The sequence below is a fragment of the Equus caballus genome, chromosome 5, assembly GCF_041296265.1.
Source record: "Equus caballus isolate H_3958 breed thoroughbred chromosome 5, TB-T2T, whole genome shotgun sequence".
Classification (NCBI taxonomy): domain Eukaryota; kingdom Metazoa; phylum Chordata; class Mammalia; order Perissodactyla; family Equidae; genus Equus; species Equus caballus.
The window spans coordinates 15,152,311-15,175,969 of NC_091688.1; the positions used below are offsets into that span (position 1 = coordinate 15,152,311).

The following is a 23,659-nucleotide window of genomic DNA, read 5'->3' on the forward strand; positions in this document are numbered from 1 at the left end:
AAAAAAAAAGAAATCATACAAAACCAGAACTAGACAACAAACTATATTATAAAAAATATATATATACACTTTTTGAGTATAGAACATATTAGAATAGAAATAATACATTCATTAAGTTTCTGATATATAATTTTACTGACTTTTCTACAACTGTATTTTTAAAATAAATAGGGAATAAAAAATTATCTTCCATTACTGGATTTCAAAAAATTAACAGATTTTCAGGCCCTACACTTAAAATGGCCCAGTGTTATAACTACTATATGATGAAAAAAATGCTATGATAAAACCTAATTATATGTTTAAAAGAGTAGGTGGGGCACTTAAAAAAACAAACATCTTCCCCAAGTATATTTTCTTTTTACTTAATTTAAAATTAAAGATTACTAGGAGTTCCACTAAAATTTTTTTCAAATATATCCAACATTTGACCTAAGGAGAAAGTGGAAACTGGACCACAACAACACTCATTTACTCTATCTAGGGCCTGCTAGAAGAAACGTCAGAACTCAGACCGTCATATACTAAAATCGGAACCCGGCTCCAAGACAGCCTAAGGCCACCAACACCAAGGAAACACTTTAAGTTTATCCCAGAGTAATTTTACACGAGATTTCTGATACAAAACTATGACATCATTATTTAAAGATGGAATGTGAGTCCTGAAAGCAATCATAAGTCTTGTTTAAGTTATACTAAATTATTTTTTTAATAAAGAATGAAGTTGTCACTCAAAGTTTTTGCATACACATTTACAGGTATATATATACACACATACTGCTTCCTTTCTTCAACTACCAAATATAACAGGAGAAAACTCAAGACAAGTAAACATGTGGAAGGAATGTGAAAATACCCAATGAATATATCAGATGAATATCTATCTGTCAATTCCCCTCTGAAGCTAACCAAAACATTACACATTTTTAACCACAAATAGAAACCACTGGATTAAACTGGCAAACACACACACATGAGCATTAGGAAAACCATATTTTCTAAATACTGTGCAGCCCTTAACAAAGTCAGTAAGGTAGACCATTTTACGTTTTTACTAATACACCACGCTTTTTTGTATCGAAATTAGCTGCATATGGAGGCTAATAAATTTGACCCAAAATACATTCAATCTTTGCTCCTAACAACAAAACATGTTATTAGAGCTCTGGTATTAGAACAAATGGTTTTTCAGTAGAAAAAATAATCTCTTTATAATTTTGGAACTAGATAAAATGCAGTTTCAATTACTAATTCCTAATTAATACTCAAGTCATTTTTTTTTGTTGTTAAAATAAATCTGAAATAACCCATTCCAAAAGGAACTATTCCTAGATGATTTCTTCTGCCATGGCTTTCATGTCATAATTCAATTAGTCTACTCAAATGTGTAATTGCTTTACTTACAAAGAAATATATCCTCTTCTATCACATAAATAAGAAAGTTTTAAGAATTCTTTTATAAAAGAAAATTTTAGTTACATGGGATAAATTTTCTCCAAATTCTCTAATAAATTTAGATTACCAAATCAAATTTATGTTGCTCATTTTTCTTAACTTACATGAATTGGACTTATATGAACTGAACTTATATGAATCTTTTCTCATTTTAGTTCTCATCTATTATTACATGGATACAACACTTTTGGATGTAAAGATAATGTTTTTTACTGAAAGTATACCTTATCTTTCATTAAAATATTATATTTTGATTTATTAAACGCAGCTAAAAATTTTAAATTTCTAACCTTGCAGCTATTGTGATGTGTCTCTATAAGGGAAACATAAATACAAAATAAGCACAACGTAAGTGTATTTATCTTCACGAAAAATCATAGTAACTTTAAACTGTGAAACACTGCCCTCTATAGTCCACTGAATTAAAAGACAATTCGATTTACCTAAATCATAACGATATAATCCAGCCAAGGAATTTTGAATTTTTCTGCCTTGTTCTTGAAGCAAAATTCTTCTGCTTTATACAGTTCTCTTTTCAAAAATAAGTTTATCCTAGAGAAATGCCTATTTCAAATATTCTTCAACCTCCTTTAAAGTCTCTCCTCTCCTTCTGGCTCACCTAAAACTCAATTTGCAGTTAAATATGGCATTAGTTTCATAAAGTTAATTCTACATAAAGAATACAGTATTTAACTTAATTAATCCAACCCAATTAATCCAGAGAGAACATATCTAAGAAAACATGGACACAACTCATATAAAAAAGGAACAAAGAGAGTGAATTCAGAATTCAATCTATACAAGGTTTTAACCTGATTTTCTTTTAACTTGGCACTATTATAATTGGGAAAGCTATATAAAGCAAAAACAAGCAGAAGTATAGCACACTCAGGTATTAGGGTAATCTAGCCAAACTGTATTTTTGAATATATGGACTCAAACTCTTCATCAACCCTCCCCCTGCACCAACACAAGACAACTGCTAGATCAGTTCAACGTTATTGATCATCTTCTGTTTCAGATATTGTGCTGGTGCAGGGAATATAAATATGGATAAGCTATAATCTTAATTCTGGAAAAGTTTACAGTGTAATGGAAGAGACAGATAACTTCAATTCAAAGGGCAAGTACGATGAAAGCACGGACCACAGAGAACAGGCACTTTGCCCATCTCAGTATCAGTATGGTTCAAGGAACAGGGACGATTCCTAGAGGTGAAAATATCCTCAACTTAGTCTTCAAGGATGAGCATAAATTAATCTAGTAAAGAGAGAGGGTTTTCCAGACAGAGAAATCAACTTAACTAGATCAGAAGCTGTGAAACAGCAAGAAGTAAGGCAGTAGATACTGACATCCGTGCTTCAAAATAACATGTGGGCCATAAAAACAACAAAAAAAGAAGCCAGGACCTTACCCCAGGAAGTTTTAAGTAAATCTGGGATGAAGCTTGAGCATTTCTATTTTCAAAGCTCCCTACATGGGATTCTGATGCATAGCCAGGATGGTGAAATGATACCCTAAGGAAATATAAGCAGTCTGATAGCACTGCAACTTGAAGGTGGAGGAGGGGAAGGAGGGGAGTTTGAAGTATGGATATGAACCAGATTACGGTGGAACATGTAGAACATACTAATTTAGCCTAAATTTGTAAAAGGGAATCACTTTTAAACTGGCAAAACATGGTCAGATACGCATTTCAGATAAGCCATTTTAGAAGCAATGTGAAGGACAGAACTGAGTGGGACCAAACTCAAAATAAGGAGAACACAAAGGAGCTTTGCAACAGCCTAGTCAAGAGGTGATGGTGTACTGAGAGAAAGGTAGTACGGATGGAAAGAAAGTGATGGATGCAAAATATTTAGAAGGTAATTTAATTGTTTCTCACTTGAATAAACTAGGTATACAGCAGTGCCATTAAATAAGATAGGGAATAAAACAGGAACACACGTGAGGGCAGGTGAGGAGGATAAAGAGCTGACGAGTTCTATCTTGGACTTTTGAGTCTGAAGGGCCACTGCAACACTAAAGCAGAAATGCTCAGCAAATATTTCGACACATGAACCAAAAACAACATCAAAAAAGTAGAGCCCCTCAAGTTGAATCCAGCTCGTAGATGTGTTTGATTTGGCTCATATTGTGTTGAACTTTTTTTTTAAACCTCATTTAAAAATCACGAGATTTCACATAAAAACCTACAGTCCATATCCGATCTGGCCATACTGGGCACTCAGCAATAACCAGCTGCAGCTAAGGTCCAAATGCCCTGTTTAAATAGGGCATGCACTTCCCTGTAAGCCACAATCCCTACGACTATGCGTAAATTCCAACCCACTTCATTCACTTATGTTAATGGCCTGGCCTCTGCAGGCATTTCACCTTTTTAAAATCTATTTTGCGACCCTGGTCTAAAAACCCTGAGCCCCGATGAAGATCACAGAAAAGGTCAGGGCTAAAAAATAAATTTAGAATCAGCATAGGCTTTAGTTAAAAATGCAACAATAGTAGGGAGAAACATCAACATAGGCTGAATCCTTGGGCAAAACAGTATTTACTCATGCAGACTCTGTGCTTTATGATACTCCTATCACGTTAAAAGTGGCCTCTGCCACATTCAAATCTTAATTCAAAATTCACTTTCCCCATGTGTGTATGTTTTAATCTCTTCAGCGACATTGTTAGTCCTTACCCATAAATGCTGAGTTTTCTCCTAATTTTTAGGGTAGTTTGTTCAGGAATTAAAATAGCATCCTGCATATTTCATGCTCTAAAAATGCCAGCTGAAATAAATAAAGTAATCCCCTAACACTGAACATAAGTTATGCCCTGAATCTTGAAGAAACAAGAGAGGAGCCAGAAGTGGGCTGGAAATACATACTCAGAGAGAAACATAAAAGAATTAGTTACTTGAGAAGGAAATCAGAATAACCTAAGGACAGCCTGGTAGGTACCTTCTAAGGCATTGTTCTGTGCTAAACATCGCAGGCAGTATGGTTGGGATGAAAAGATGAACCCAACATGGTCCTCAGCTTTGAGGAGCCTCTGGGACAGATGCAGACTATCAAGTATAAAGGTTAGATGCAGTTCTCTCTGAGACGAGAGTTTTAATACATGAGAAAAGGTAACAATCATTCTCTAGCATAAGGCAGCTAGAGAAAAGAAACCCAATTCAATACCAATGCCTGATAGTCGACAAAAATTAAATATGAATGATGAGGGAAAAAATCAAAGAAGATAAAGTTTTGGCAAAAATAAACATATCTGGGGGCCGGCCCTGAGGCCTAATGGTTAAGGTCAGTGTGCTCCGCTTCAGCTAGGGTTTGGTTCCCAGGCATGGACCTACGCCACTCATCAGTGGCCACGCTGTGGTGGTGACCCACATACAAAATGGAGGAAGATAGGCACAGATGTTAGCTCAGCACGCATTTTCCTCAGCAAAAAGCCACACATCTGCCTAATTATTTTTTTAAATATAAATTTCAAAAGTGATGACTACCTTTATAGGTAAGTACACTATATTTAAGAAATTTATGTACTCTGATGTTCAATGAAATTTTATAGGTAAAAGATAAGGACATGACACTATAAAAAACCACAGATAATAGGCAAGTTTTGCGAAAGGCTAGATGGCTACTGGACAGCTTGATAACCACTATTTGGCTATCAGAACAAAAGAGAGCAGAATGTCAGCTCCCCCAGCTATGCTATTTACCTTCAGGGACATCACACAAATATAATACAATGGATGCTGGTTCAAGAGTCATCAGACCAGTAAGGTGAAGAGAAACAGTTACTAATAAGATTCCAAGTAAACAAAAGTTTTAAAGATCTAAAGAATCAAAAAAAAACGGCAAGAGACTAGACAGTTAATGAGAACCAAGGTATTAACAATACTATTGAAACACAGAGAAAGCCCTAGAAATTCCTGAGAATAAAATCCTATCTTATTTATAATGACCTTTGCTCCCTCTGGTGGTCACAAGAGGTTTTACCAGGTGTGAGAAGAAATGGAGGTACAGGGCAGACAAGTGAAACTGCAGGAACCATACAGACTAACCTTCATCTATATGTCAGACAAGTAAGTGCTCAGTTTACAGAGAACACTTTTCTAAAGAAAGAATTTAGAGTTTAGTGTTACAGAGGCAGCAATGCAGAACTACAGAAACATCACAGGGGGATAGATACTTCTAGGAAATAGAACTGAATGAGTATGATGTATGAGGCAGGGAACTTCATGGAGTTTTATTTCACACTCTTTCCATACTGTCTGCATTTTTATTTCCATACGCCTGTATTACTTTCATTAAAATATTATTAGACAATGTAAAAGAATACCTATCTCTTTTTACAAGTTTACAATCGAAGAGAATACTTCCCTTCTCATTCAGAGCAAAAGCCATAATCCTTATAACAGACTATTCCATGTGCCCCACCCTATCTCATTTCCTATTTCTCTGCCCCACATTCCCACAGACCCACTCAGTCCTCCTCACAGTTTCCAGAGCACGCCAGGCATGATGCTGCCTTGGGGACTCACACTGGCTGTTCCTTCTATACAGGATACTCTTCCCTAGATAACCGCATGACTCACTCTTTCACTCCTTCAAATCGATGCTCAGTGTCACGTTCTCAGTGAGCCTTCCTTGACCATCTTATTTAAAATTGTAACCCCAGGTCCTATACACCCTATTCTTATCCCCTGCTTTCTTTCCATAGCAACAGTCACCCTCTAATGCCCTATATTTACTTCTTTGTTTTATGACTTATGCCTGCCAGATGGTCAGCTCCCTGAGAGCAGGGATGGTTCTCCTGCGCTCTCTGCTGTGTCCCAGCCCCTAGAGCTATAGCTTGTGCACAATTAATGAGTTGAATGAATATCAATAATACTCTAACAGATGTCCAAAAAAAGTACAAAACATCTCATTTTATATTTGGCTCAACATGAAACAGTAATCTATCACAAATTAGGATAAAACCTTGATTATATATTTAAAACACATGACATTAGTCTTTTAAGTGAGATGTACAGAGATCATTAATGTGCTTTTTTTCCCTAATGCGTAGGGCCAACAGATACCAAATAAGCTCAAATGAAATCATTCTGCTATTAGTACTCAAAACTCTTTACAGAGGACCCAAAAGAAATAGTAGTCATCACACTATGCACTTTGAAACAAGAATCTTCTCAAAAGGGCCATAGAAAATATCAAGTATTAGCTAGGAATTATGGGAAAACATCTAAAACTTTATTTTGGAAAATGTCTTCTTCTAGAACTGTTAATATATTCATCAAAAACTAAAAATAAAACTCCCATATGATCCAGCAATCCCACTTCTGGGTTTATATCCAAAGGGAAATGAAAACACAATTTTGAAGAGAGAGCTACACAGCATTGGAGCATTATTCACAATAGCCAAGATATGGAAACAACCTAAGAGTCTGTCAACAAATGAATGGATAAAGAAGACATGGTACACATATACAATGGAATGTTATTCAGCCATGAGAAAGAAGGAAATCTTGCCATTTACAACAACATGAAAGGACCTCGACGGCATTACGCTAAGTAAAACAAGTCAGATAGAGAAAGACAAATACTATATATCACTTACATGTGGAATCTAAACAAGCCAAACTCTAGATAGCAGACTGGTGCTTACCAGGGGCTTGAGGAGTGGGGTGGGGGGGGGGGGTGGGGAAGGAAAACAGTCAAAGCATACAAACTTCCAGTTATAAGATGAATAAGTTCTGGGGATCTAATGTACAGCATGGTAGTTGTAGTTATTAATATGGTATTAGATACTGGAAAGTTGCTAAGAGGGCCAGCCCCCTGGCTGAGTGGTTAAATTCGCGTGCTCTGCTTTGGAGGCCCAGGGTTTCACAGGTTTGGATCCTGGGTGCTGACCTAGCACCGCTCATCAAGCCAAGCTGAGGCAGCATCCTACATCGCACAAACAGAAGGACCTACAACTAGAATGTACAACTACGTACTGGGGGGCTTTGGGGTGAAGCAGCAAAAAAAAAAAAAAGATTGGCAACAGATGTTAGCTCAGATGCCAGTCTTTAGAAGAAAAAAAAGTTGCTAAAAGAGTAGATTTTAAATGCTCTCACCACAAAAAAGAAACAATAATTATATGATGTGATAAATGTGTTAACTAATGCTGGTAATCATTTTGCAATATATAAATGTATCAAATCAAATCAACAGGTTGTACACAAACTTATACAATGCTATATGTCAATTACATCTCAATAAAGCTGGGGGAAAAACGTTAAGAAGAGGTTTCAGGTGGGCCCTAAATCCAATGACGGGTGTCTATCTAAGAGGAAGGAGAGGGAGATTCGGATCCAGAGACACAGGGAAGAAGGCCATGTGAAGACAGAGACATGGAGTTATGCTGCCAGAAGCTGGCAGAGGCAGGGAAGGATTCTTCTCCAGAGCCTTCAAAGAGAGCTTGGCTCTGCTGACACCTTGATTTCAGATCTCTAGCCTCCAGCACTGTGAGAGAGTACATTTCTATTGTTTTAAACTACAAAGCACCGGTTTGTGGTACTTTGCTATGACAACCCTAGGAAACTAATACAGCCTGAAACATCTTGTCCCAGAAAGTAAGAAAATGCTCAAAGAATGATGGGGACATGTCAAAAGGACACAGGAGCTATCTTAAAGGGGCTCCCAATGGCCAAATAAAAAATAATGATATAATGGATTATAACCCATTGAATAAAATAGAAACCCGTGAGTATATACTGATATAAATACATCAATGCTGGGAGAAGCAGTCCACTGTAAGCTCTGAGGATCCTTACCCTTTTTATTCAGTACGCCCGGCTCTGACCACTCTTTACCTGGGCCATTTCTCAGGGTTGTGTGTGCAGCAAGCCACCTTCAGGATGAGGTAATGTCTTCCCAACCCCTGACAAAGAGCAGGCTTGCTTCCACCTGCTATAAAAGTGGTTAGTCCCAAAAGCTCAATGCTCCTTCCCTATAGCACACCCCACTGCATATGCAGGAATCCATCTAGGCCCACCTGCATCATCCCTCTGGGACTTGGGGGACATGAGAAACTGATGCAAATCAAATGAAACTCATGCAGTTTGCCATGCCATGAATAATAAAGTCCTTTGGCTCAGACCCAGGAGTCTTGTACTTCTGCCAGCATCTAAGAAACAGTAACAGATCAACTTATTAGCCTGCAAGTAGGGTACAATCCTAGACCTTTCACAGTTGTTGACAATGAATAAATAAATAAATGAGGGAGAAGAGAAAGCCTATCTTTACAGTGGAATGACAAATAATAAATATAGAAGAAATGATAGAGTTAGAAAATCATTAATAGGTGGTAAAACTAGTGGGTGAAATCTGATTAGGAAAAGGATATTTACATAGTCTCAAAGTATCTCCCCACAAATTGCTCATTAACTACAAAGAGAAAAATAAGAATTTTACAGTAGAGAAATCTGGCAGACACCACCTTAAGCAAGTGATCAAAGTTAACCAATACTGGGACAAAGAGACATCATGTATCTCCTGATATAATACACTGAGAAGCATACAGTTCTGTGATACTCCTCCTAAAAATGTACAATCTGAATCTAATTATAAGGAAACATCAGACAAACTCACACTGAAGGATGTTCTACAAAATAATTGGCCTATATTCTTCAAAAATATCATGGTGAAGAAAGAAACAGAAAGGCTGAGGAACTGTTCCAGATTAAAGGAGACTAAAGAGACATGACAACTAAATGCAGTTCATGATCCAGGATTGGATGACGGATCAGAACTTTAAAAAATAACTACGAAGGACATTTTTTAGATAAGTGATAAATTTGAATATGGACTATGGATTTGACAATAATATTCACTCAATGTTAATATTCCTGATTTTGAGAAAAGAGAATCATTGTACACTGTTGGTAGAACGAAAATCGATACAGCCATTATGGGAAACAGTATGGAGGTTCCTCAGAATATTAAAAGTAGAACTCTCATATGATCCAGCAATCCCACTTCTGGGTATACATCTAAAGGAAATGAAATCAGAACCTCGAAGAGATTTCTGCACTCCCATGTTCATTACAGCATTATTCACAACAGCCAACATATGGAAACCTGTGTCCATCTATAGATGAATAGATAAATAATATGTGGTATATATATACAACAGAATATTATTCAGCCATGAGAAAGAAGGAAATCCTGCTATTTGTGACAATATGGATGAACCTAGAAGATATTATGCTAAATGAAAGAAGGCAGACAGAGAAAGACAAATATTACATTACCTCACTTACATATGGAATCTAAAAAATTAAAAAGTCAAACTCATAGAAACAGAGAGTAGGATGAAATTTACCAAGCACTGGTGGTGGGATGTGGAGATGTCGGTCAAGGGGTACCAAGTTACAGTTACGTAGGATGAATAAATCCAGAGATCTAACATACAGGTATGGTGACTACAATTAATAATACTGTATTCAATACTGGAAATATGCTGAGAGAGTAAATATCAGGTGCTCTAACCACAAAAAAAGTGGTAACTATGTAAGGAGATGATATATTAATGAGCCTGACTATAGTAATCATCTTATTATGTATATGTATATCGAATCATCATGATGTACACCTTAAATATATACAGTTTTTATTAAAAAAAATAAATATATATATAATGCCCCGCAGGGACTCTGAGCCCCTTTGAGGGGTTCTAAAAAAGAATTTCAAAAGAATTCATGACACCAAAAAAAAAATTCCCATTTTTGATAATTACGGTGTAATTATATAAGAAAAGAGCCTTACTTCTTAAGAAGTATTGAAGTATTTAGTGGTAAAGGAACATGTCTCCAACTTACCTAAAATGGCTCAGAAAAAATTTATTTTTATATTTGTTTATATGTGTGTGTGTGTGTAGAGAATGCTAAAGCAAATGTAAACTGGTGTATCTAGATAAAGGCCATCCAGAAATTCCTGTACTACTCTTGAAACTTAAAAAATCCTATCAGAATATATTAGTGAATAATAATGTATTGTGTACTTGAAATTTGCTAAGAGAGTAGATCCCAGATGTTCTCACCACAAAAAACAAAAACATGGTAACAATGGGAAGGGATGGATAGTTGAATGGTTTGTGATAATCATGCCACAATGTATACATATATCAAATATCAAAACATCACGTTGTACACCTTAAATATATACAATTCTTATTTGTCAAAAAAAAAATAAAAATAGGGGCCAGCCCCATGGCCTAGTGGTTAAGTTCAGCACGCTCTGCTTCAGCCACCTGGGTTTGATTCCCAGGCGAGGACTTACACTACTTGTTGGCAGCCATGCTGTGGCAGTGACCCACATACAAAATAGAGGAAGACTGGCAGAGATGTTAGCTCAGGGCGAATCTTCTTCAGAAGAAAAAAATAATAAAAATAAATTATACTAAAATAAAAACTCACCCTCCACCTCACCCAAAATAACAAAATAAGTAAAGGCAAAAGAATTGCCTTGTTTATATTAGACACTGAACAAAACATTCTTGAAATAAGATGAAACATGACAGCAAATACAGTCAAAGGGTTGCATTTTAAAGCATTGTTCATTTTATACCTCAAGGTTTGATTTAAAAAGTCACCACCTTTACTTGAATTTTTAATACATATACATACATATAAGTTTACATGTTATATATATAATAATATATTTTAATATGGACTATGGATATATATCTAAAATGTCAGCTATAGAACAGATAGCAGAGTGGTTAGAGTGGGGCTCTGGACTCATAAGGACAGGTCCAGATTCCAGGACCATCATTTATTAGCTGCCTAATCTTAGGCAGGTACTAAACCTCTCTATGCCTGAATTTTCTCATTTTTAAAATGCAGCCAATAATAGCTTCTAATTCTTAAGATTCTTATGAAGATTTCACAGAATAAAACGTGTAAAGAGCTTACACATTCAGCACATAGAAACAAATATCAAAGAAAATGATTCTTTAACCTAAAAGATAATGAACTGAATACCAAATCTCTTGAGATTGAGGTTATGACCTGCCCCATACCAGTAAAAACAAGGGGAAAAAAAGCTATGAGTCAAAGGGGACCAGCTCAGTGTTTAAACTAAAAATTAAAATGTAAATGAAACATAAAATTCCTCTTTACAACTAGATTATGATGTTAAAATATTTTTAGAACAATGTATTAAAGAATGATCTTGATTTGAAAGTGCCTTTGGTTCTGTTTAATTTACTCAAGTTTACGTTCAATAGGTGAGATTTAGATATTTTTTTAAAGCATCCTTAATGCCTGTTTGGATTTCCATAAAGAAGAACTACCTAACGCATGGACTCTGCAATTTGCAGAGTCACAGTTAATAGAATTTTATTTAGTAATTAAGGTATTGAAGGCAAGAAATCATAAATTCTGTCATGTATCAGAAGTCATAAACTCGAATGCCTACATAGGCCAGGTAGCGGAAACGGTCAGGTGTAAATCAACAGGGAAGACCTGAGACCACCGTGACTGGATCTGGAGAGGGAGTACTCCCCTACAGGCATTCAAATTCAAGTTCTGTTTTATTTTTTAAACCTTGCACCATAGGTGTTCAGGCTGAGTTCAGTTCAGAGGGGCACCTGTTTTGACCACTGAATTTCAGATTTTAAGTCCTTGAGATATTTATGATATATATTTGTATGCAAACGATGTTTTATAAAAGATATTAACAAAATAGAATCTTTCTGAGAATGAATACTTATGCACACCAAAAACATCAGGAAATGTTTCAATGACTTCCAAAAGACAGTCATATCATTAAAGATGTCCTAAGTTGGGTCTCTCTCTCTCTTTGTACGCATAATTAAGACATACTTTATACGTCAGAAATATATAACCTTTAAGTTTCCTTACAACTCTGACATTTTAAGATTCCATGATTGATGGAACAAAATTCTTTCATACTGTAATAAATACGTACCTATGAACTAATTTAACTATTACAAAAAAACCATTAAAAATTGTTGAATTCTGGGGCTGGCCCCGTGGCCGAGTGGTCAAGTTTGCGCGCTCCGCAGCAGGCGGCCCAGTGTTTCGTTGGTTCGAGTCCTGGGCGTGGACCTGGCACTGCTCATCAAACCACGCTGAGGCAGCGTCCCACATGCCACAACTGGAAGGACCCACAACAAAGAATATACAACTGTGTATTGGGGGGCTTTGGGGAGGAAAAGGAAAAAAATAAAATCTTAAAAAAAAAAATTGTTGAATTCATTCACACTGAAACATTTGGCTTAAATATTTTTTTGAGGAAGATTAGCCCTGAGCTAACTACTGCCAGTCCTCCTCTTTTTTGCTAAGAAAGCCTGGCCCTGAGCTAACATCCGTGCCCATCTTCCTCTACTTTATATGTGGGACGCCTACCACAGCATGGTGTGCCAAGCAATGCCATGTCCGTACCCAGGATCCAAACCGGTGAACCCTGGGCCGCCGAGAAGCGGAACGTGTGAATTTAACCGCTGCGCCACCAGTCTGGCCCCAGCAACTTTCATTTTTGACATGGTACCAAAGCAGCCTGTTATCTCACTGAAACACCTGTCAACAAGTTTTTTAAAAACTTTTCAAATAAAATAGCAACCCTGCCTTTATTAAACTCTTTCCAGATGTTCTCCAATAAGCATACTAGAAAAAGAGGGTACGTTAAGTGAATAATATCCAATGACCCCAAAATCCAAAGTAATCTCTCCTTCCACTGGATGCCCTAGACTTGTGTTATTATTGTTTTATCCTACTATATTTTGGTATGGTTTATCTTCTCTGATATACTTTAAACTACATTAGGGCAAAAAGCATGTCTTGTTCATATTTTACCCCATCAATAAGCATTTTGTGTTTGCACAGAAGGTGCTCATAAAGAAAAATCCAAAAGAAACCTACCATTTCTCAAGATAATGATGCTCTCACGTTAAACTCTTTTGAATTCTAAAATAGTTTTTTCATGATGAAAATTATTATGCTTTTATTTAAACATTCTCTACAATTCAGAGAAGTTCTCAGGATCCGTAGCTGGTTATGTCAGTATTTAAGCAATCATATTTTTAGAAAGATAAATACTGCAATAACTTTATAATCTTTTGATTTGAGAAAATATAACTTGAAGAATCTTACTTAAGCCTAAGCTGAGTTTTAAACATTTATTTGAGAGAAAGATGATACGTTTTTGGAAAGTATTCTTTACAATCATTGAGTCTTACCTGAGGATTCCACCCTGGATCTAATTTCTTAACCGCTGCGATATACTCCTGCATCGCTTGGCTGGGGCTCGAATCGCCAAGGGCTTTCCAGGCTTCCCTATAGAACAGAATACCCAAAATGACCTATCATTAACTACAAACAGCATATTTCTTTGTATGACTAAAAAAACCTGACATACACATTTTAAGGGTGTGGGGATACAGATATAATAAGTCTTGGACGAGTAGCCCTCTTTTTTTACATCTATGTTGGTCTACAGCAATAAAGTCCTTATCGTCTCACCAAAGGAGCTTTTTTAGACTTTTTTTCCTAATCACCCACCCTCATGAAATTTTAATAACATATATATTACATATCTGTTGAATTTGGGAAGACAATGAACTCACAGTATTATCTAAGATTTTATAACTCCCCAAAACCCAACTTTCAGCGTGGTTGAGAACAGACCAAGAAAAGCAGTTCCCATCTTACGAATTAACTGTGCTCATGGCATTTTGGTAATATGGAAATCAACCATCACACAGAACAATATTCCCTGGGAAAACACTTCAAATGTCTTATTTAGGATGTAAGAAACACACCTTCCCCTTCTGCTATCTCATCTACAAGCTGTTAGTAATGGATCCTGAGTCCTCAGGGAGGGAGTTCAAAAGTGAGGGTGGAGTGGTGAGAGCAGAGAGAAGAATACTAACGAGTAAGAAGGTAGAGACTTCCCGCAGTGTAAATACTAAGAGTAACATTTCAGTCCTGAGCCTGTTTCTGAGTCAGTCTTTTCTTCTCTTCTGCAAGATGCAAGGAGAGGCTCCTGTTGGGTTTTTCCCTGCCCATTCTTTCTACTTCCAACCAGGAAGCAGATCCACTGATCCAGTGTAAAACAGACCTCAGTCCCAGTTTCTTCACTACCCTCCTCCTCCTATGAGGAATATAACATCTTTCTGAGGTTTTCTAAATTTATATTTACTGAATCTCTTGACAGTTACTTGTATATATCCTAACACTTTACCCCTTTTCCAAACAGAGGAAATTTAACATCAAAACTATTATCTAAGTATCTAGACAATATTCAGATTTCCCTGATTTCCCAATAATGTCCTTTCTAGCTTCCTTCTCCCAGACCAGGGGCCAAACAAGATTCACACACAGCACTGAGTTTCATGTACCTTTAGCCCTTTTTTGTCATCCATGATATTGGTTTTTTTTAAGAGTCCAAACCAATTGTTTTATAAAATATCCCTTAATTTAGATTTGTCTGATTGTTTTCTCACTTACAGAATGTTCCTGCCAAAAATGATTAATCATGATTAGAACGAGGTAAACACCTTGGCAGGAAGCAGCAGACAGGTGACACGCCCTTTACGAGGCTCCACTTCAGGGGCACGTGGCATCAGTTTGTCCCACCATCAATGAGAACACTGAGGACTTGGCAAAAGCAGTATCTCCCATTTTCTTCTTTGTAATTAACAAGTAAACCGTGCGTCAGACTGTGTAAACATTGCTTCCCATTTAACAGTTTTAGCACCCATTGATTCTTGCCTGAATTATTACTACAGTGTAAAAATCTAAACTTTTTTAAATTGCTGAAAAAACAGGCAAGCACAGGAAAAAAATAATGAAGTTAGGAAATAAATTAAAACAAAAAACTCACAGTAAAAGTTCCATCAGGTATTCTCCACAACAGTAATTAAATGCCCGAGAACTATCTGTTATCACCAGCAAAGAGAGCTCGCCCCACAATGGAAACCAAAGCCCGGCTTCCTTCACGGAGCGCGCCCCACGCACACGAAACATCAGCGGAACTACACCGAGAGCTTAAGGACATAACCGATTTACATCCGGGTTCAAGCTCTGCGTCTCCTTACAGCCGGGTAACAAGCAGTTCCCAGACAGCTCGTCCGGGGGCCGCACTGTGAGCAACACTGCTCTAGAGTGTGAAGATAGGATCCATTTTCAGCATCGCTTCTATACTTTTAATTCCAGGGCTGACACTCCTAAGTCCTTCCTTCTAAACCTAAGGTTCCCTACTGTATGCAATTTCTCTTTTTCACTTAGACAAGCTAAGAGGAAATAAGGCCTCAAATGATAAAAGGGAACCTCTGAATTATAAGTAAAAAAATTGGAAGGGCATAATCTTTTTATGTATTCAGGAAAGAAGTGGACTCAGTATCTGTTTTTTTCCCCTCCTCTCAAGCGGTTATTATAAGTACTTCTTTACGGTGGTGTGGGTGGGGCAAGGAACAGAAGAGCATCAGAGCCGAGAAGATAAAATTGGGGCAGCGAGAAGAGCGCAAAGTGGGGGTTTACCCTGCTCTCCTCCCTTCAAATCCTCCTGGCCTTCTTCCAAAGACCCCTCCAGAGGGGAAATGTGGTGACCCATGAGGGGCCGAACGACAGGAAAGGAGAATCTCAAGCAACAGCTCTTACGGTCACTCTCCAGGAAGTTATACGTACGTAAGGAACGCACGTCATTGTGAACTACTTATGCACTAACATCATGGCAGAAGAATCCTTTAGGAGACTTAGCTAAAAGCGGATTCTTTTAATCTCTCTCCCAATTGCCTGTCATTAGCACAGTCTACAGCAGAGAGATTAATATAAAAATAATTCTTTAATCTGCTCACTACTTTCTAATTCCTAAACACCTAAATCATTTCCAGCGACCTCATTAGATTCCAAGAATTTCTTACCATTTTTGCTTCCCTTCAAAATCAAAGAAGCCTGGTTTAGGAGTATTGCAATTTCCAACTTTGACCTAAATGAAGGGGAGGAAAATCAAGAACTTATTTTTCAAAGAAATGCCAGAGAAACTTTTTATTTTCAAATTTATTAGGTATACTTAGTAACCATAGGTTAGAAAATATTTGCATCTATATAGAAAAACAAAATTTAACATTCTTTGCAAAAGCAAACAAACTTTAAATATAGGCTGCTTTCGCTTACTGCATAAAACAACTGTTATCTAATACTGTAACACATTAAAAAGTATGGGTGACAAAACACTTGCATTCCTACATTAGAAACTATTATATAAGACAAATTATAAACACAGATTATGCAATCCTTATTACCATTTATAATATAGAAGAATTTTTAAACGTGCAATAAACGAGCTTTAAAGTACAGTTTATCAGAATCCATGATATTGTTTATTTACGCTGATTCTCATAACTCTATCAGCATTTTATATCTCCCAAATTCCAGGATAAAGCACACTACTCTTAAAGTGCCCCATTATGAAACTAATCAATATAAATTTAGATGCTGAAAGCCGTGCAAAAAAATTTCAAGGGTTTCTCAACAAAAATACAAATTCTAAATATTCCACAATCTTCTCCTCTTTGTGGCCAACACTTACTTTTAACCCTCAAATAACATTTGTAGTTAAATTATACAGTAATTATTTTCATTGTGTATAAGCATAAATGAAACTCACACAGTGCCGAATTCACCACATGGCCCATTCCCACTACCAGAAGCACCTGCGCTTCTGATGGGCTCCCCCAGCACTCGCTCTGTCTCTCTTGAGAGCACTTTCCACTTTCACCTTGTGTTAGAAAGTTTTGTGTAAAGCCTCACCTTTCTGTTAGAACACAGCCTCTAAGAAACCATTCTTAACTCACTCATCACACCTAATACAGTGTCTGACGTTAGGTAGTAAAAAATGTTTGTGGAATATAGAATGAATGTCAGGGACGTGTTCAGCAAAAAACCTATTTTCCCTAATGCTCAATCCCAGAGTCTGACCCCAATCTACTGCTCAGTAACCTTCCCACTACCTCCTATTACTCTGACACAGTTGAATTTTGCTAAAATCAAACAGATGCTCTACTCACTGCCTGGGGAATTTTTATTCTGAGTTTTGCTCATGTTACTCCCCTCACTTGAAAAACCTTCTTCGTCCCTCAGTTTCTCAAAATGCTACACCTCCTTTCAGTCCCACTCAAGGTTCAGACTCTAAGAACCCTTCGGTCTAGAACGAGCTCATTTATCTCTGAATTCGTAACAATTATCTCTATCACTTGCTTAGCAGTTAATCACATGGTCCTCTGGTCATTATTAAAATGCACATTTATACATAAGCAGCCCTGTTATGATAGGACAGAGGGAAGAAAGAGCGAGAGAGCAGGAGCTGCATTTCTTGAAGAATCGCCATAAACCCAAAGCTTCACATATGTGATGTCAGACGAGCCACACAACAATCCTGTTAGGTTTGCCATTACGAACTCATTTCATAAATGTGTATAGAAAAGCTGAGTAAGGTTGTCACAGCTCACACATTAGTAAATACTGAACTAGTAGTCAGGATTTGAATCCAGGACTGTCTAAAGTCTAACATTCCTTTACTATAGCACTCTGTTCTACATGCTATATAGAATCCAGGCTTCAGTTCTGGCATCTCTAAAATCACTTGAACTACTGGATTGTTAGAAATATGAAATGAGAGAACAGATTGGTGGTTACCAGGGGGAATGGGGGAGCGGGAGGGTGAAGAGTAAAAGGGCACATGTGTACAGTGACGGATGTTAATTAGATTTTGGGTGGTGAACACAATGTAGTCTTCACAAAAAAAAAAGAAATATGAAATGAAATCAACTATTAGACATCATTAAAAGAGTAGTTATTATTATTTTTGTTTTTTATCCAGATACCAGCCAGTGGCAGAAACAAATACTAATATCTACCCTCCATTTCTCCTACAGTAATAGAAGTCTCAGCCAGACACGGTTATCTAGCTAAACAGTACATGTGGCCGTGCCACTTCCGCCCAGATTCAGGGGACCGGATGTGTGTGAAATGATATAAATATGTTCCTTAAGAAGAAAGGGGGGCTTGTCCTTCCCTGTCCCTTTGCCTTGGCCAGAATATGCATGTGGTGATGGTGAGCCACCCCCAGCCATGGAAAGAGGATCTTAGGGCAGCAGTTCTCAACTCTTTGGTCTCGTGATCCCTTTACACTCTTAGAAATTGAGGACCCCAAAGAGCTTTTGTTTATGTGAGTTATATCCATAGATGTTTGCCACATTAGAAATTAAAAGACGTCTTAAAAATATGTATTAATCCATTAATAAACTCATTACATGTTAAATAAAATTTTATGAAAAATAACTACATATTCTAAAGCAAAAAAAATTTAGTGAGAAAAGTGACAGTTTTACATTTTGCAAATCTCTTTCATGTCCGCCTTAATAGAAGGCAGTTGTATTCTCATATCCACTTCTGCATTCAATCTATTGCAATATGTTGTTTTGGTTGAAGCAGATGAAGAAAATTCGGCTTCACAGAGATACGTTGTTAGAAAAGAAAGAAGCATTTTAGCAGTGTTTTCAGATAATTGTGGGATTTCTCTTTGATCCCACACCAACACTCAACAAGTGGCAGTTTCTTTAAGGTTAGTTGCAATGTGGAGTCTGAGGTCATATCAACGAATTTTCACACTGTTCCATTAAAATCCATTGGTCTGACTTGCACTTTGAATGGATCTTTGACCCACACGTAATTTGTACCATCATTCCATGCAATGTTTGGAAAATATGGTTCACTGCGTTATGCAGACCTTCCAAATGTTAACACATTTCATTATACAATAGAAAAGTTCACAAAATCATTAAAATCACCACTGATCTCAGCAAAAAAAGGATTTGAGTATTAGGAAGCTGTCAAGCTCAATGACAGATACATATTTTCCAAACTTCTAATTTTTGCTCAAATGCTCTCACTGGTAACAAATAGTGTCAGTTGTTTTCCTTAAAGTGACAGGCTCACTTCCTTTATTTTCAAGAAACTGTCTTTCAAATACTCAAATTTGAATAAGCATAGTTTATCTGTGAGTTCTATTAAGTAAAACGATGTTTCATGAAAAAAGTGGATAGCTCAGCTTGCAACTCAAAAATTACACAAGTGCTCTTTCTCAAAGTAGCCAACGTAATTCAGTGTGCAGAAGTGCTTTGTGTGGACCCATTTCATCACACATGATATTAAAAAGACTGTACTCAAGCCTTAATATTTAATTAAAAAAATCAATAATTTTTACTGCTTCATCAAAGACATTTTTAAGCGAAACCGGCTTTTTTTTTTAGTAGGTGGCAGTAAAATATCGGACTACTAGTACAGTTTGCTGCCACTGCCTTAATTCATGCCAAATGTATCAACAGTTTTGTCCACCACGACAGCACAGGAAAAAGGCAAATAGCGTCTTCATATAATTATGAAAACAATTTTGACCTTGTAGCTCCCCTGAGAAAGTCTCAGGGATTCTCAGGGGACTGTAGACCATAACTTGAGAACTGCTGCCTTGGGGCATGGCTGAGCTAAAGACAGAAAAAAACTAAAGCCCCTGGATTGTCTCATGAAGCAGAACCACCACCAGCCCCAGATCACCTGCCTCCTGACCATTATGTGAAATCAAAAGAAAAGTTCAGCAGCTGACCCTATATCCTGACACAGAAGCTTTCGTATTCCCAAATTCAAAGAAGAGTTCCGGATGCAGAAAAGACTGGAAAAATAAACCTACAGGATTTTAGGACCTCACAAGCAACATTTTCCAAATTATTAGATAATGAATCAGAAGCTAAAAAGGAGAATTATAAAATGTACCACTTTAACAGAGCATCTAAATTGTTCTCGCTCACGTATATATAACATACCTAGTGCCCTTGAAACAGAGTATTTCCACAAAGGTTGCTAATGGCAAATGCCACTGAATTAAGTGTCCCCAAGCTACAGGAGGAGGACACGCTGAGCATCCTCACTGGTGCTAGTGCTGAAGGCCCCCATAAAATGAAGCCAACAGGAGTGTGAAATTTTCATTGTCCGACAGTTTTCACAGACGTCAGTCAGTCATCTCTTGCTGGGAGAGTGCAGGCTAATGCACAAAGGACAAAAAAACCTGTTAATTGGTGTGATCTTTTGGACACATCACTAAAAGATGATTTTGGAGCCATAGGCTTATCTGAGACTAAAACAGCTATTATGTTAGGTAAGTTTAGGGCTCTGCCTGAGAAAATAAGGGCCATATCTCAGGTTATTTTTATCATCTTCCTGCTGACAACCTTACCTCATTCACCCTACAAAATAGGGTGCTATTCTGAAAACAAAATGCAATTATTTTATGACAAATTTTGATCCACCATGCAGGAATTACATTGAGCTTTCAACTTTATTATTTTCTCAAAGATGCTATTTTTAATATTGTCTCAGAATTCTATTAAAAATAGTTAGAAGAGATTGATGAAAACTGTGTCCCAATGTGATATCTAAGTAAGCACAATCGTATTCTCTAATAATGAGGAATTTTATTTCCAGTTACACAATATCTCTAAACACCCTAAAGTGAAGGTCTTGAAAAGCGGATGCACACGCCTCTTCCAGACTACCTGGATGAAGTGGGGATACTTGAGTTCACTGATAACTCAGAAATCAAATACTTAATGATGACACAAATATCAATAAATAAAGATATGTCCTAGAAAGAAAAAGAATGTTCTCTAGGGCATTTGGAGAAAATTAGTCTTATACTGCCCAGAGAATCATCAGTCAGACATGTTATGGGCCTTAGCACAACGCTCAATAAATTCTTGTTAAGTAATCGAAAGTCTCATTTTAATGCTATTAGGATAGGGTAAATGACCAAAGAGGAAATAGATGTCCAGAACTTTTGCAAGGAAGCAAATTCCAAGGCCAACTCAGAGGCAATTTTCATTCAACACTATGACTTAGACCATTTGAACCTAGAGCTGTGTCTCTCGGGTCACTTAACTAATATTCCTAACTGACATACACCAATCTCCAAAAGAAGGTTCGGCTCTATCCAGGATGGTATATTCGGTGAAGAATACAGAGGGACCTCACAACTATTAAAAAAAAAAATACAAGGGAAAATAGATACCAAGAGGCAAAAGAAAGGTTAAAAATTGTTTAATAAAATAAAACGGGCTATTACCCAGAACTTCATCACTTCCAGTTGGTCCAAAGAGCTGGAATTTTCCTGAACTGTCAATTAACTTTTGTCAGCAATTTTTCACGTGTTTAAATCTAGACTCCTCAAGTAACTGTAAGTCTCTTGAAGGCAAGTATCACGACGTTTAGCTTCTCTGCATCCCCTGTAGGCACCCAAATGTTTTGCACATAAAAGATGCTGGCTAAGTTATTTGTTGATTATGATAAAGCAATTACTTTTCCTTCTGGTACCCAACCCAATGACTCTTTGAATGATAAATATCTAATATGACATTATTATTATTATTTCCATATTTCCAGGTAAAGTTCAGCCTTAGACACTGAGTCAGGAACTACAATCTAGTTGCAGTTCTGATTTATCTGTATGACCTCAGGTAAGTTATCTACTCTCTTTGGGCTTCCCTTTCCTTTTCCGTAAAACAAGGAGACTAGTTCATCTGGAGTTTAGCACTCCAACATTTTTTATAATTGTATCTAAGAGACAGAAGCATACTCACCCAAAACATTAAGTTTAAGATATTTAGAGTTTAAAAATCACAATAATAAAAGTAATAATAATTTATTTTGTATTGCATCACCGTTTTTCTTACAATCATATTATTCTCCTAGATCTCAAAATATCTTTTCAACATTACCGCATTTACTTCCATACGACCCTTTGGTAAGAGTGAACGCTAAGTCTTACGTTATCATCCTCATTTTGTAAAGATGCTGAAGCTGGTAAAAGCACAAGTGCAAGGTCACTGAGCAAGTCAGAGAAGACAGAGAAAAACTGTCGTTCAGTGTCCAGCTAAACATCCCTCCCAGGACAGCTGACAGGTCCTCTCCAGGTCCTGAATGATGCCGATTCTCAGCAGACGATGAAAAACCAAAACACACACCAACTTCATTACACCTAGCCATTAACCAGGCACGCTGGTCAACAGTTTTTGGAGGAAAGAGGCCTCTGGTCGCTCTCCCGCACCCGCCCCTTCCCGGCGACTTTACCTGCTTGTACCTGGCGTACAGGTACAAGAGCTGCTCCCTGCTGGCCACCTGCATCAGGCCCTGGAGGTGCGCCGCAGCCTTCTCGAACAGCTCGGCCAGGCTCCTGGACGCCTCGAGCTCGGGACTCGGGAGGGACTCCACATCCCCGGAGTCGTCCCCCGAGCTCAGCTCTCCGCCGCTGTCGCCCGTGGTGGCCCCCGCGGGCAGCAAGGGCGAGGCCATGTGTCCGCCCTGGCCTCCTCGGGCGGGCAGAAGACCGGCTCGGGGCCGGCCCTCCGGGCTGGGTGAGCCCGAGCTCCACGCGACCCCGCGCTCCCTCGCTCCGCGCTCCCGCCGCCTCTCCCCGGCTCGCAGGGCAGCCTCCGCCGCCCGCCGCTCTGCCCCGCGGGCGCCGGTTCCTCGGCTCCCCCGGCCTAGCAGCGCGCTCGGGTCCCTCCGCCCGCGATGGGGTCGGGGCCGCGCGGCCGGAACGCCGGGAGGGCGGGCGCGGGGTAGGCCGGCGTGCGCGCGGGACGGGGGCGCGCAGGAGCGGCGGGCGAGCGCGCGCCCGGGGCTACGCAGAGCCCGCGCGGCGGCGCCTCGGCGGGCACCCTCCTCTACCCGGGGCTCTGGGGCCCGCGCCTGGGGGACGCTGCTCGGAGAAACTGCCCTCGGCGGGAGTGCCCATTATCCTCCCATCGCAAAGACTCGTCCCAAACTCGGAACGCGTCCTCGGGAGGGGCCACCGGGCGGGGGAAGGAGGCCGTCTATTCGGCGGTGTAGCGATGGGAGCGGAGTCGCGGGAAACGTGCCGCGGAGGACTAAGGTTCCGCCTGCGCCCGCCTCCCGGGCTCCTGGGTCCCCAGACAGGCCTGGGCTCCCCGCTGGAGAGTTTGGCTCTAACTTGAATAATGGATGAAAAACTGGGAGATAGGCCGTCGCCGCCCAAACTGCGTGAGTGCTGGTCGAATCACTCCTCTCCGTGCTTGCGTTGCACACCTGCGGAACTCCCAGCAATCAGAGCACGGAGAACGGGCTTTCCGGGGA

The 23,659-nt window shown here is 38.6% G+C and overlaps 1 protein-coding gene across 4 annotated transcripts in view; it reads right to left on the minus strand.

Moving 5' to 3' along the window:
• ACBD6 (acyl-CoA binding domain containing 6) overlaps positions 1-23,328 on the minus strand; it is a 180,622-nt gene extending 157,294 nt beyond the window's left edge. For 2 of the 4 annotated variants that reach the window (XM_023640650.2, XM_070267827.1), the window contains exons 1-3: positions 22,634-23,328; positions 16,378-16,442; positions 13,693-13,789 (exon numbers count right to left, since the gene is read on the minus strand). In XM_023640650.2, coding sequence (XP_023496418.1) covers positions 13,693-13,789; positions 16,378-16,442; positions 22,634-22,855 — 384 coding nt within the window. In that variant the 5' untranslated portion in view covers positions 22,856-23,328. Of the gene's footprint in view, positions 1-13,692; positions 13,790-15,338; positions 15,698-16,377; positions 16,443-22,633 lie in introns of those variants that run through there. The other 2 variants (XM_070267828.1, XM_070267829.1) reach the window with 2 other exon arrangements.
• Between the last annotated feature and the right edge of the window lie 331 nt (positions 23,329-23,659).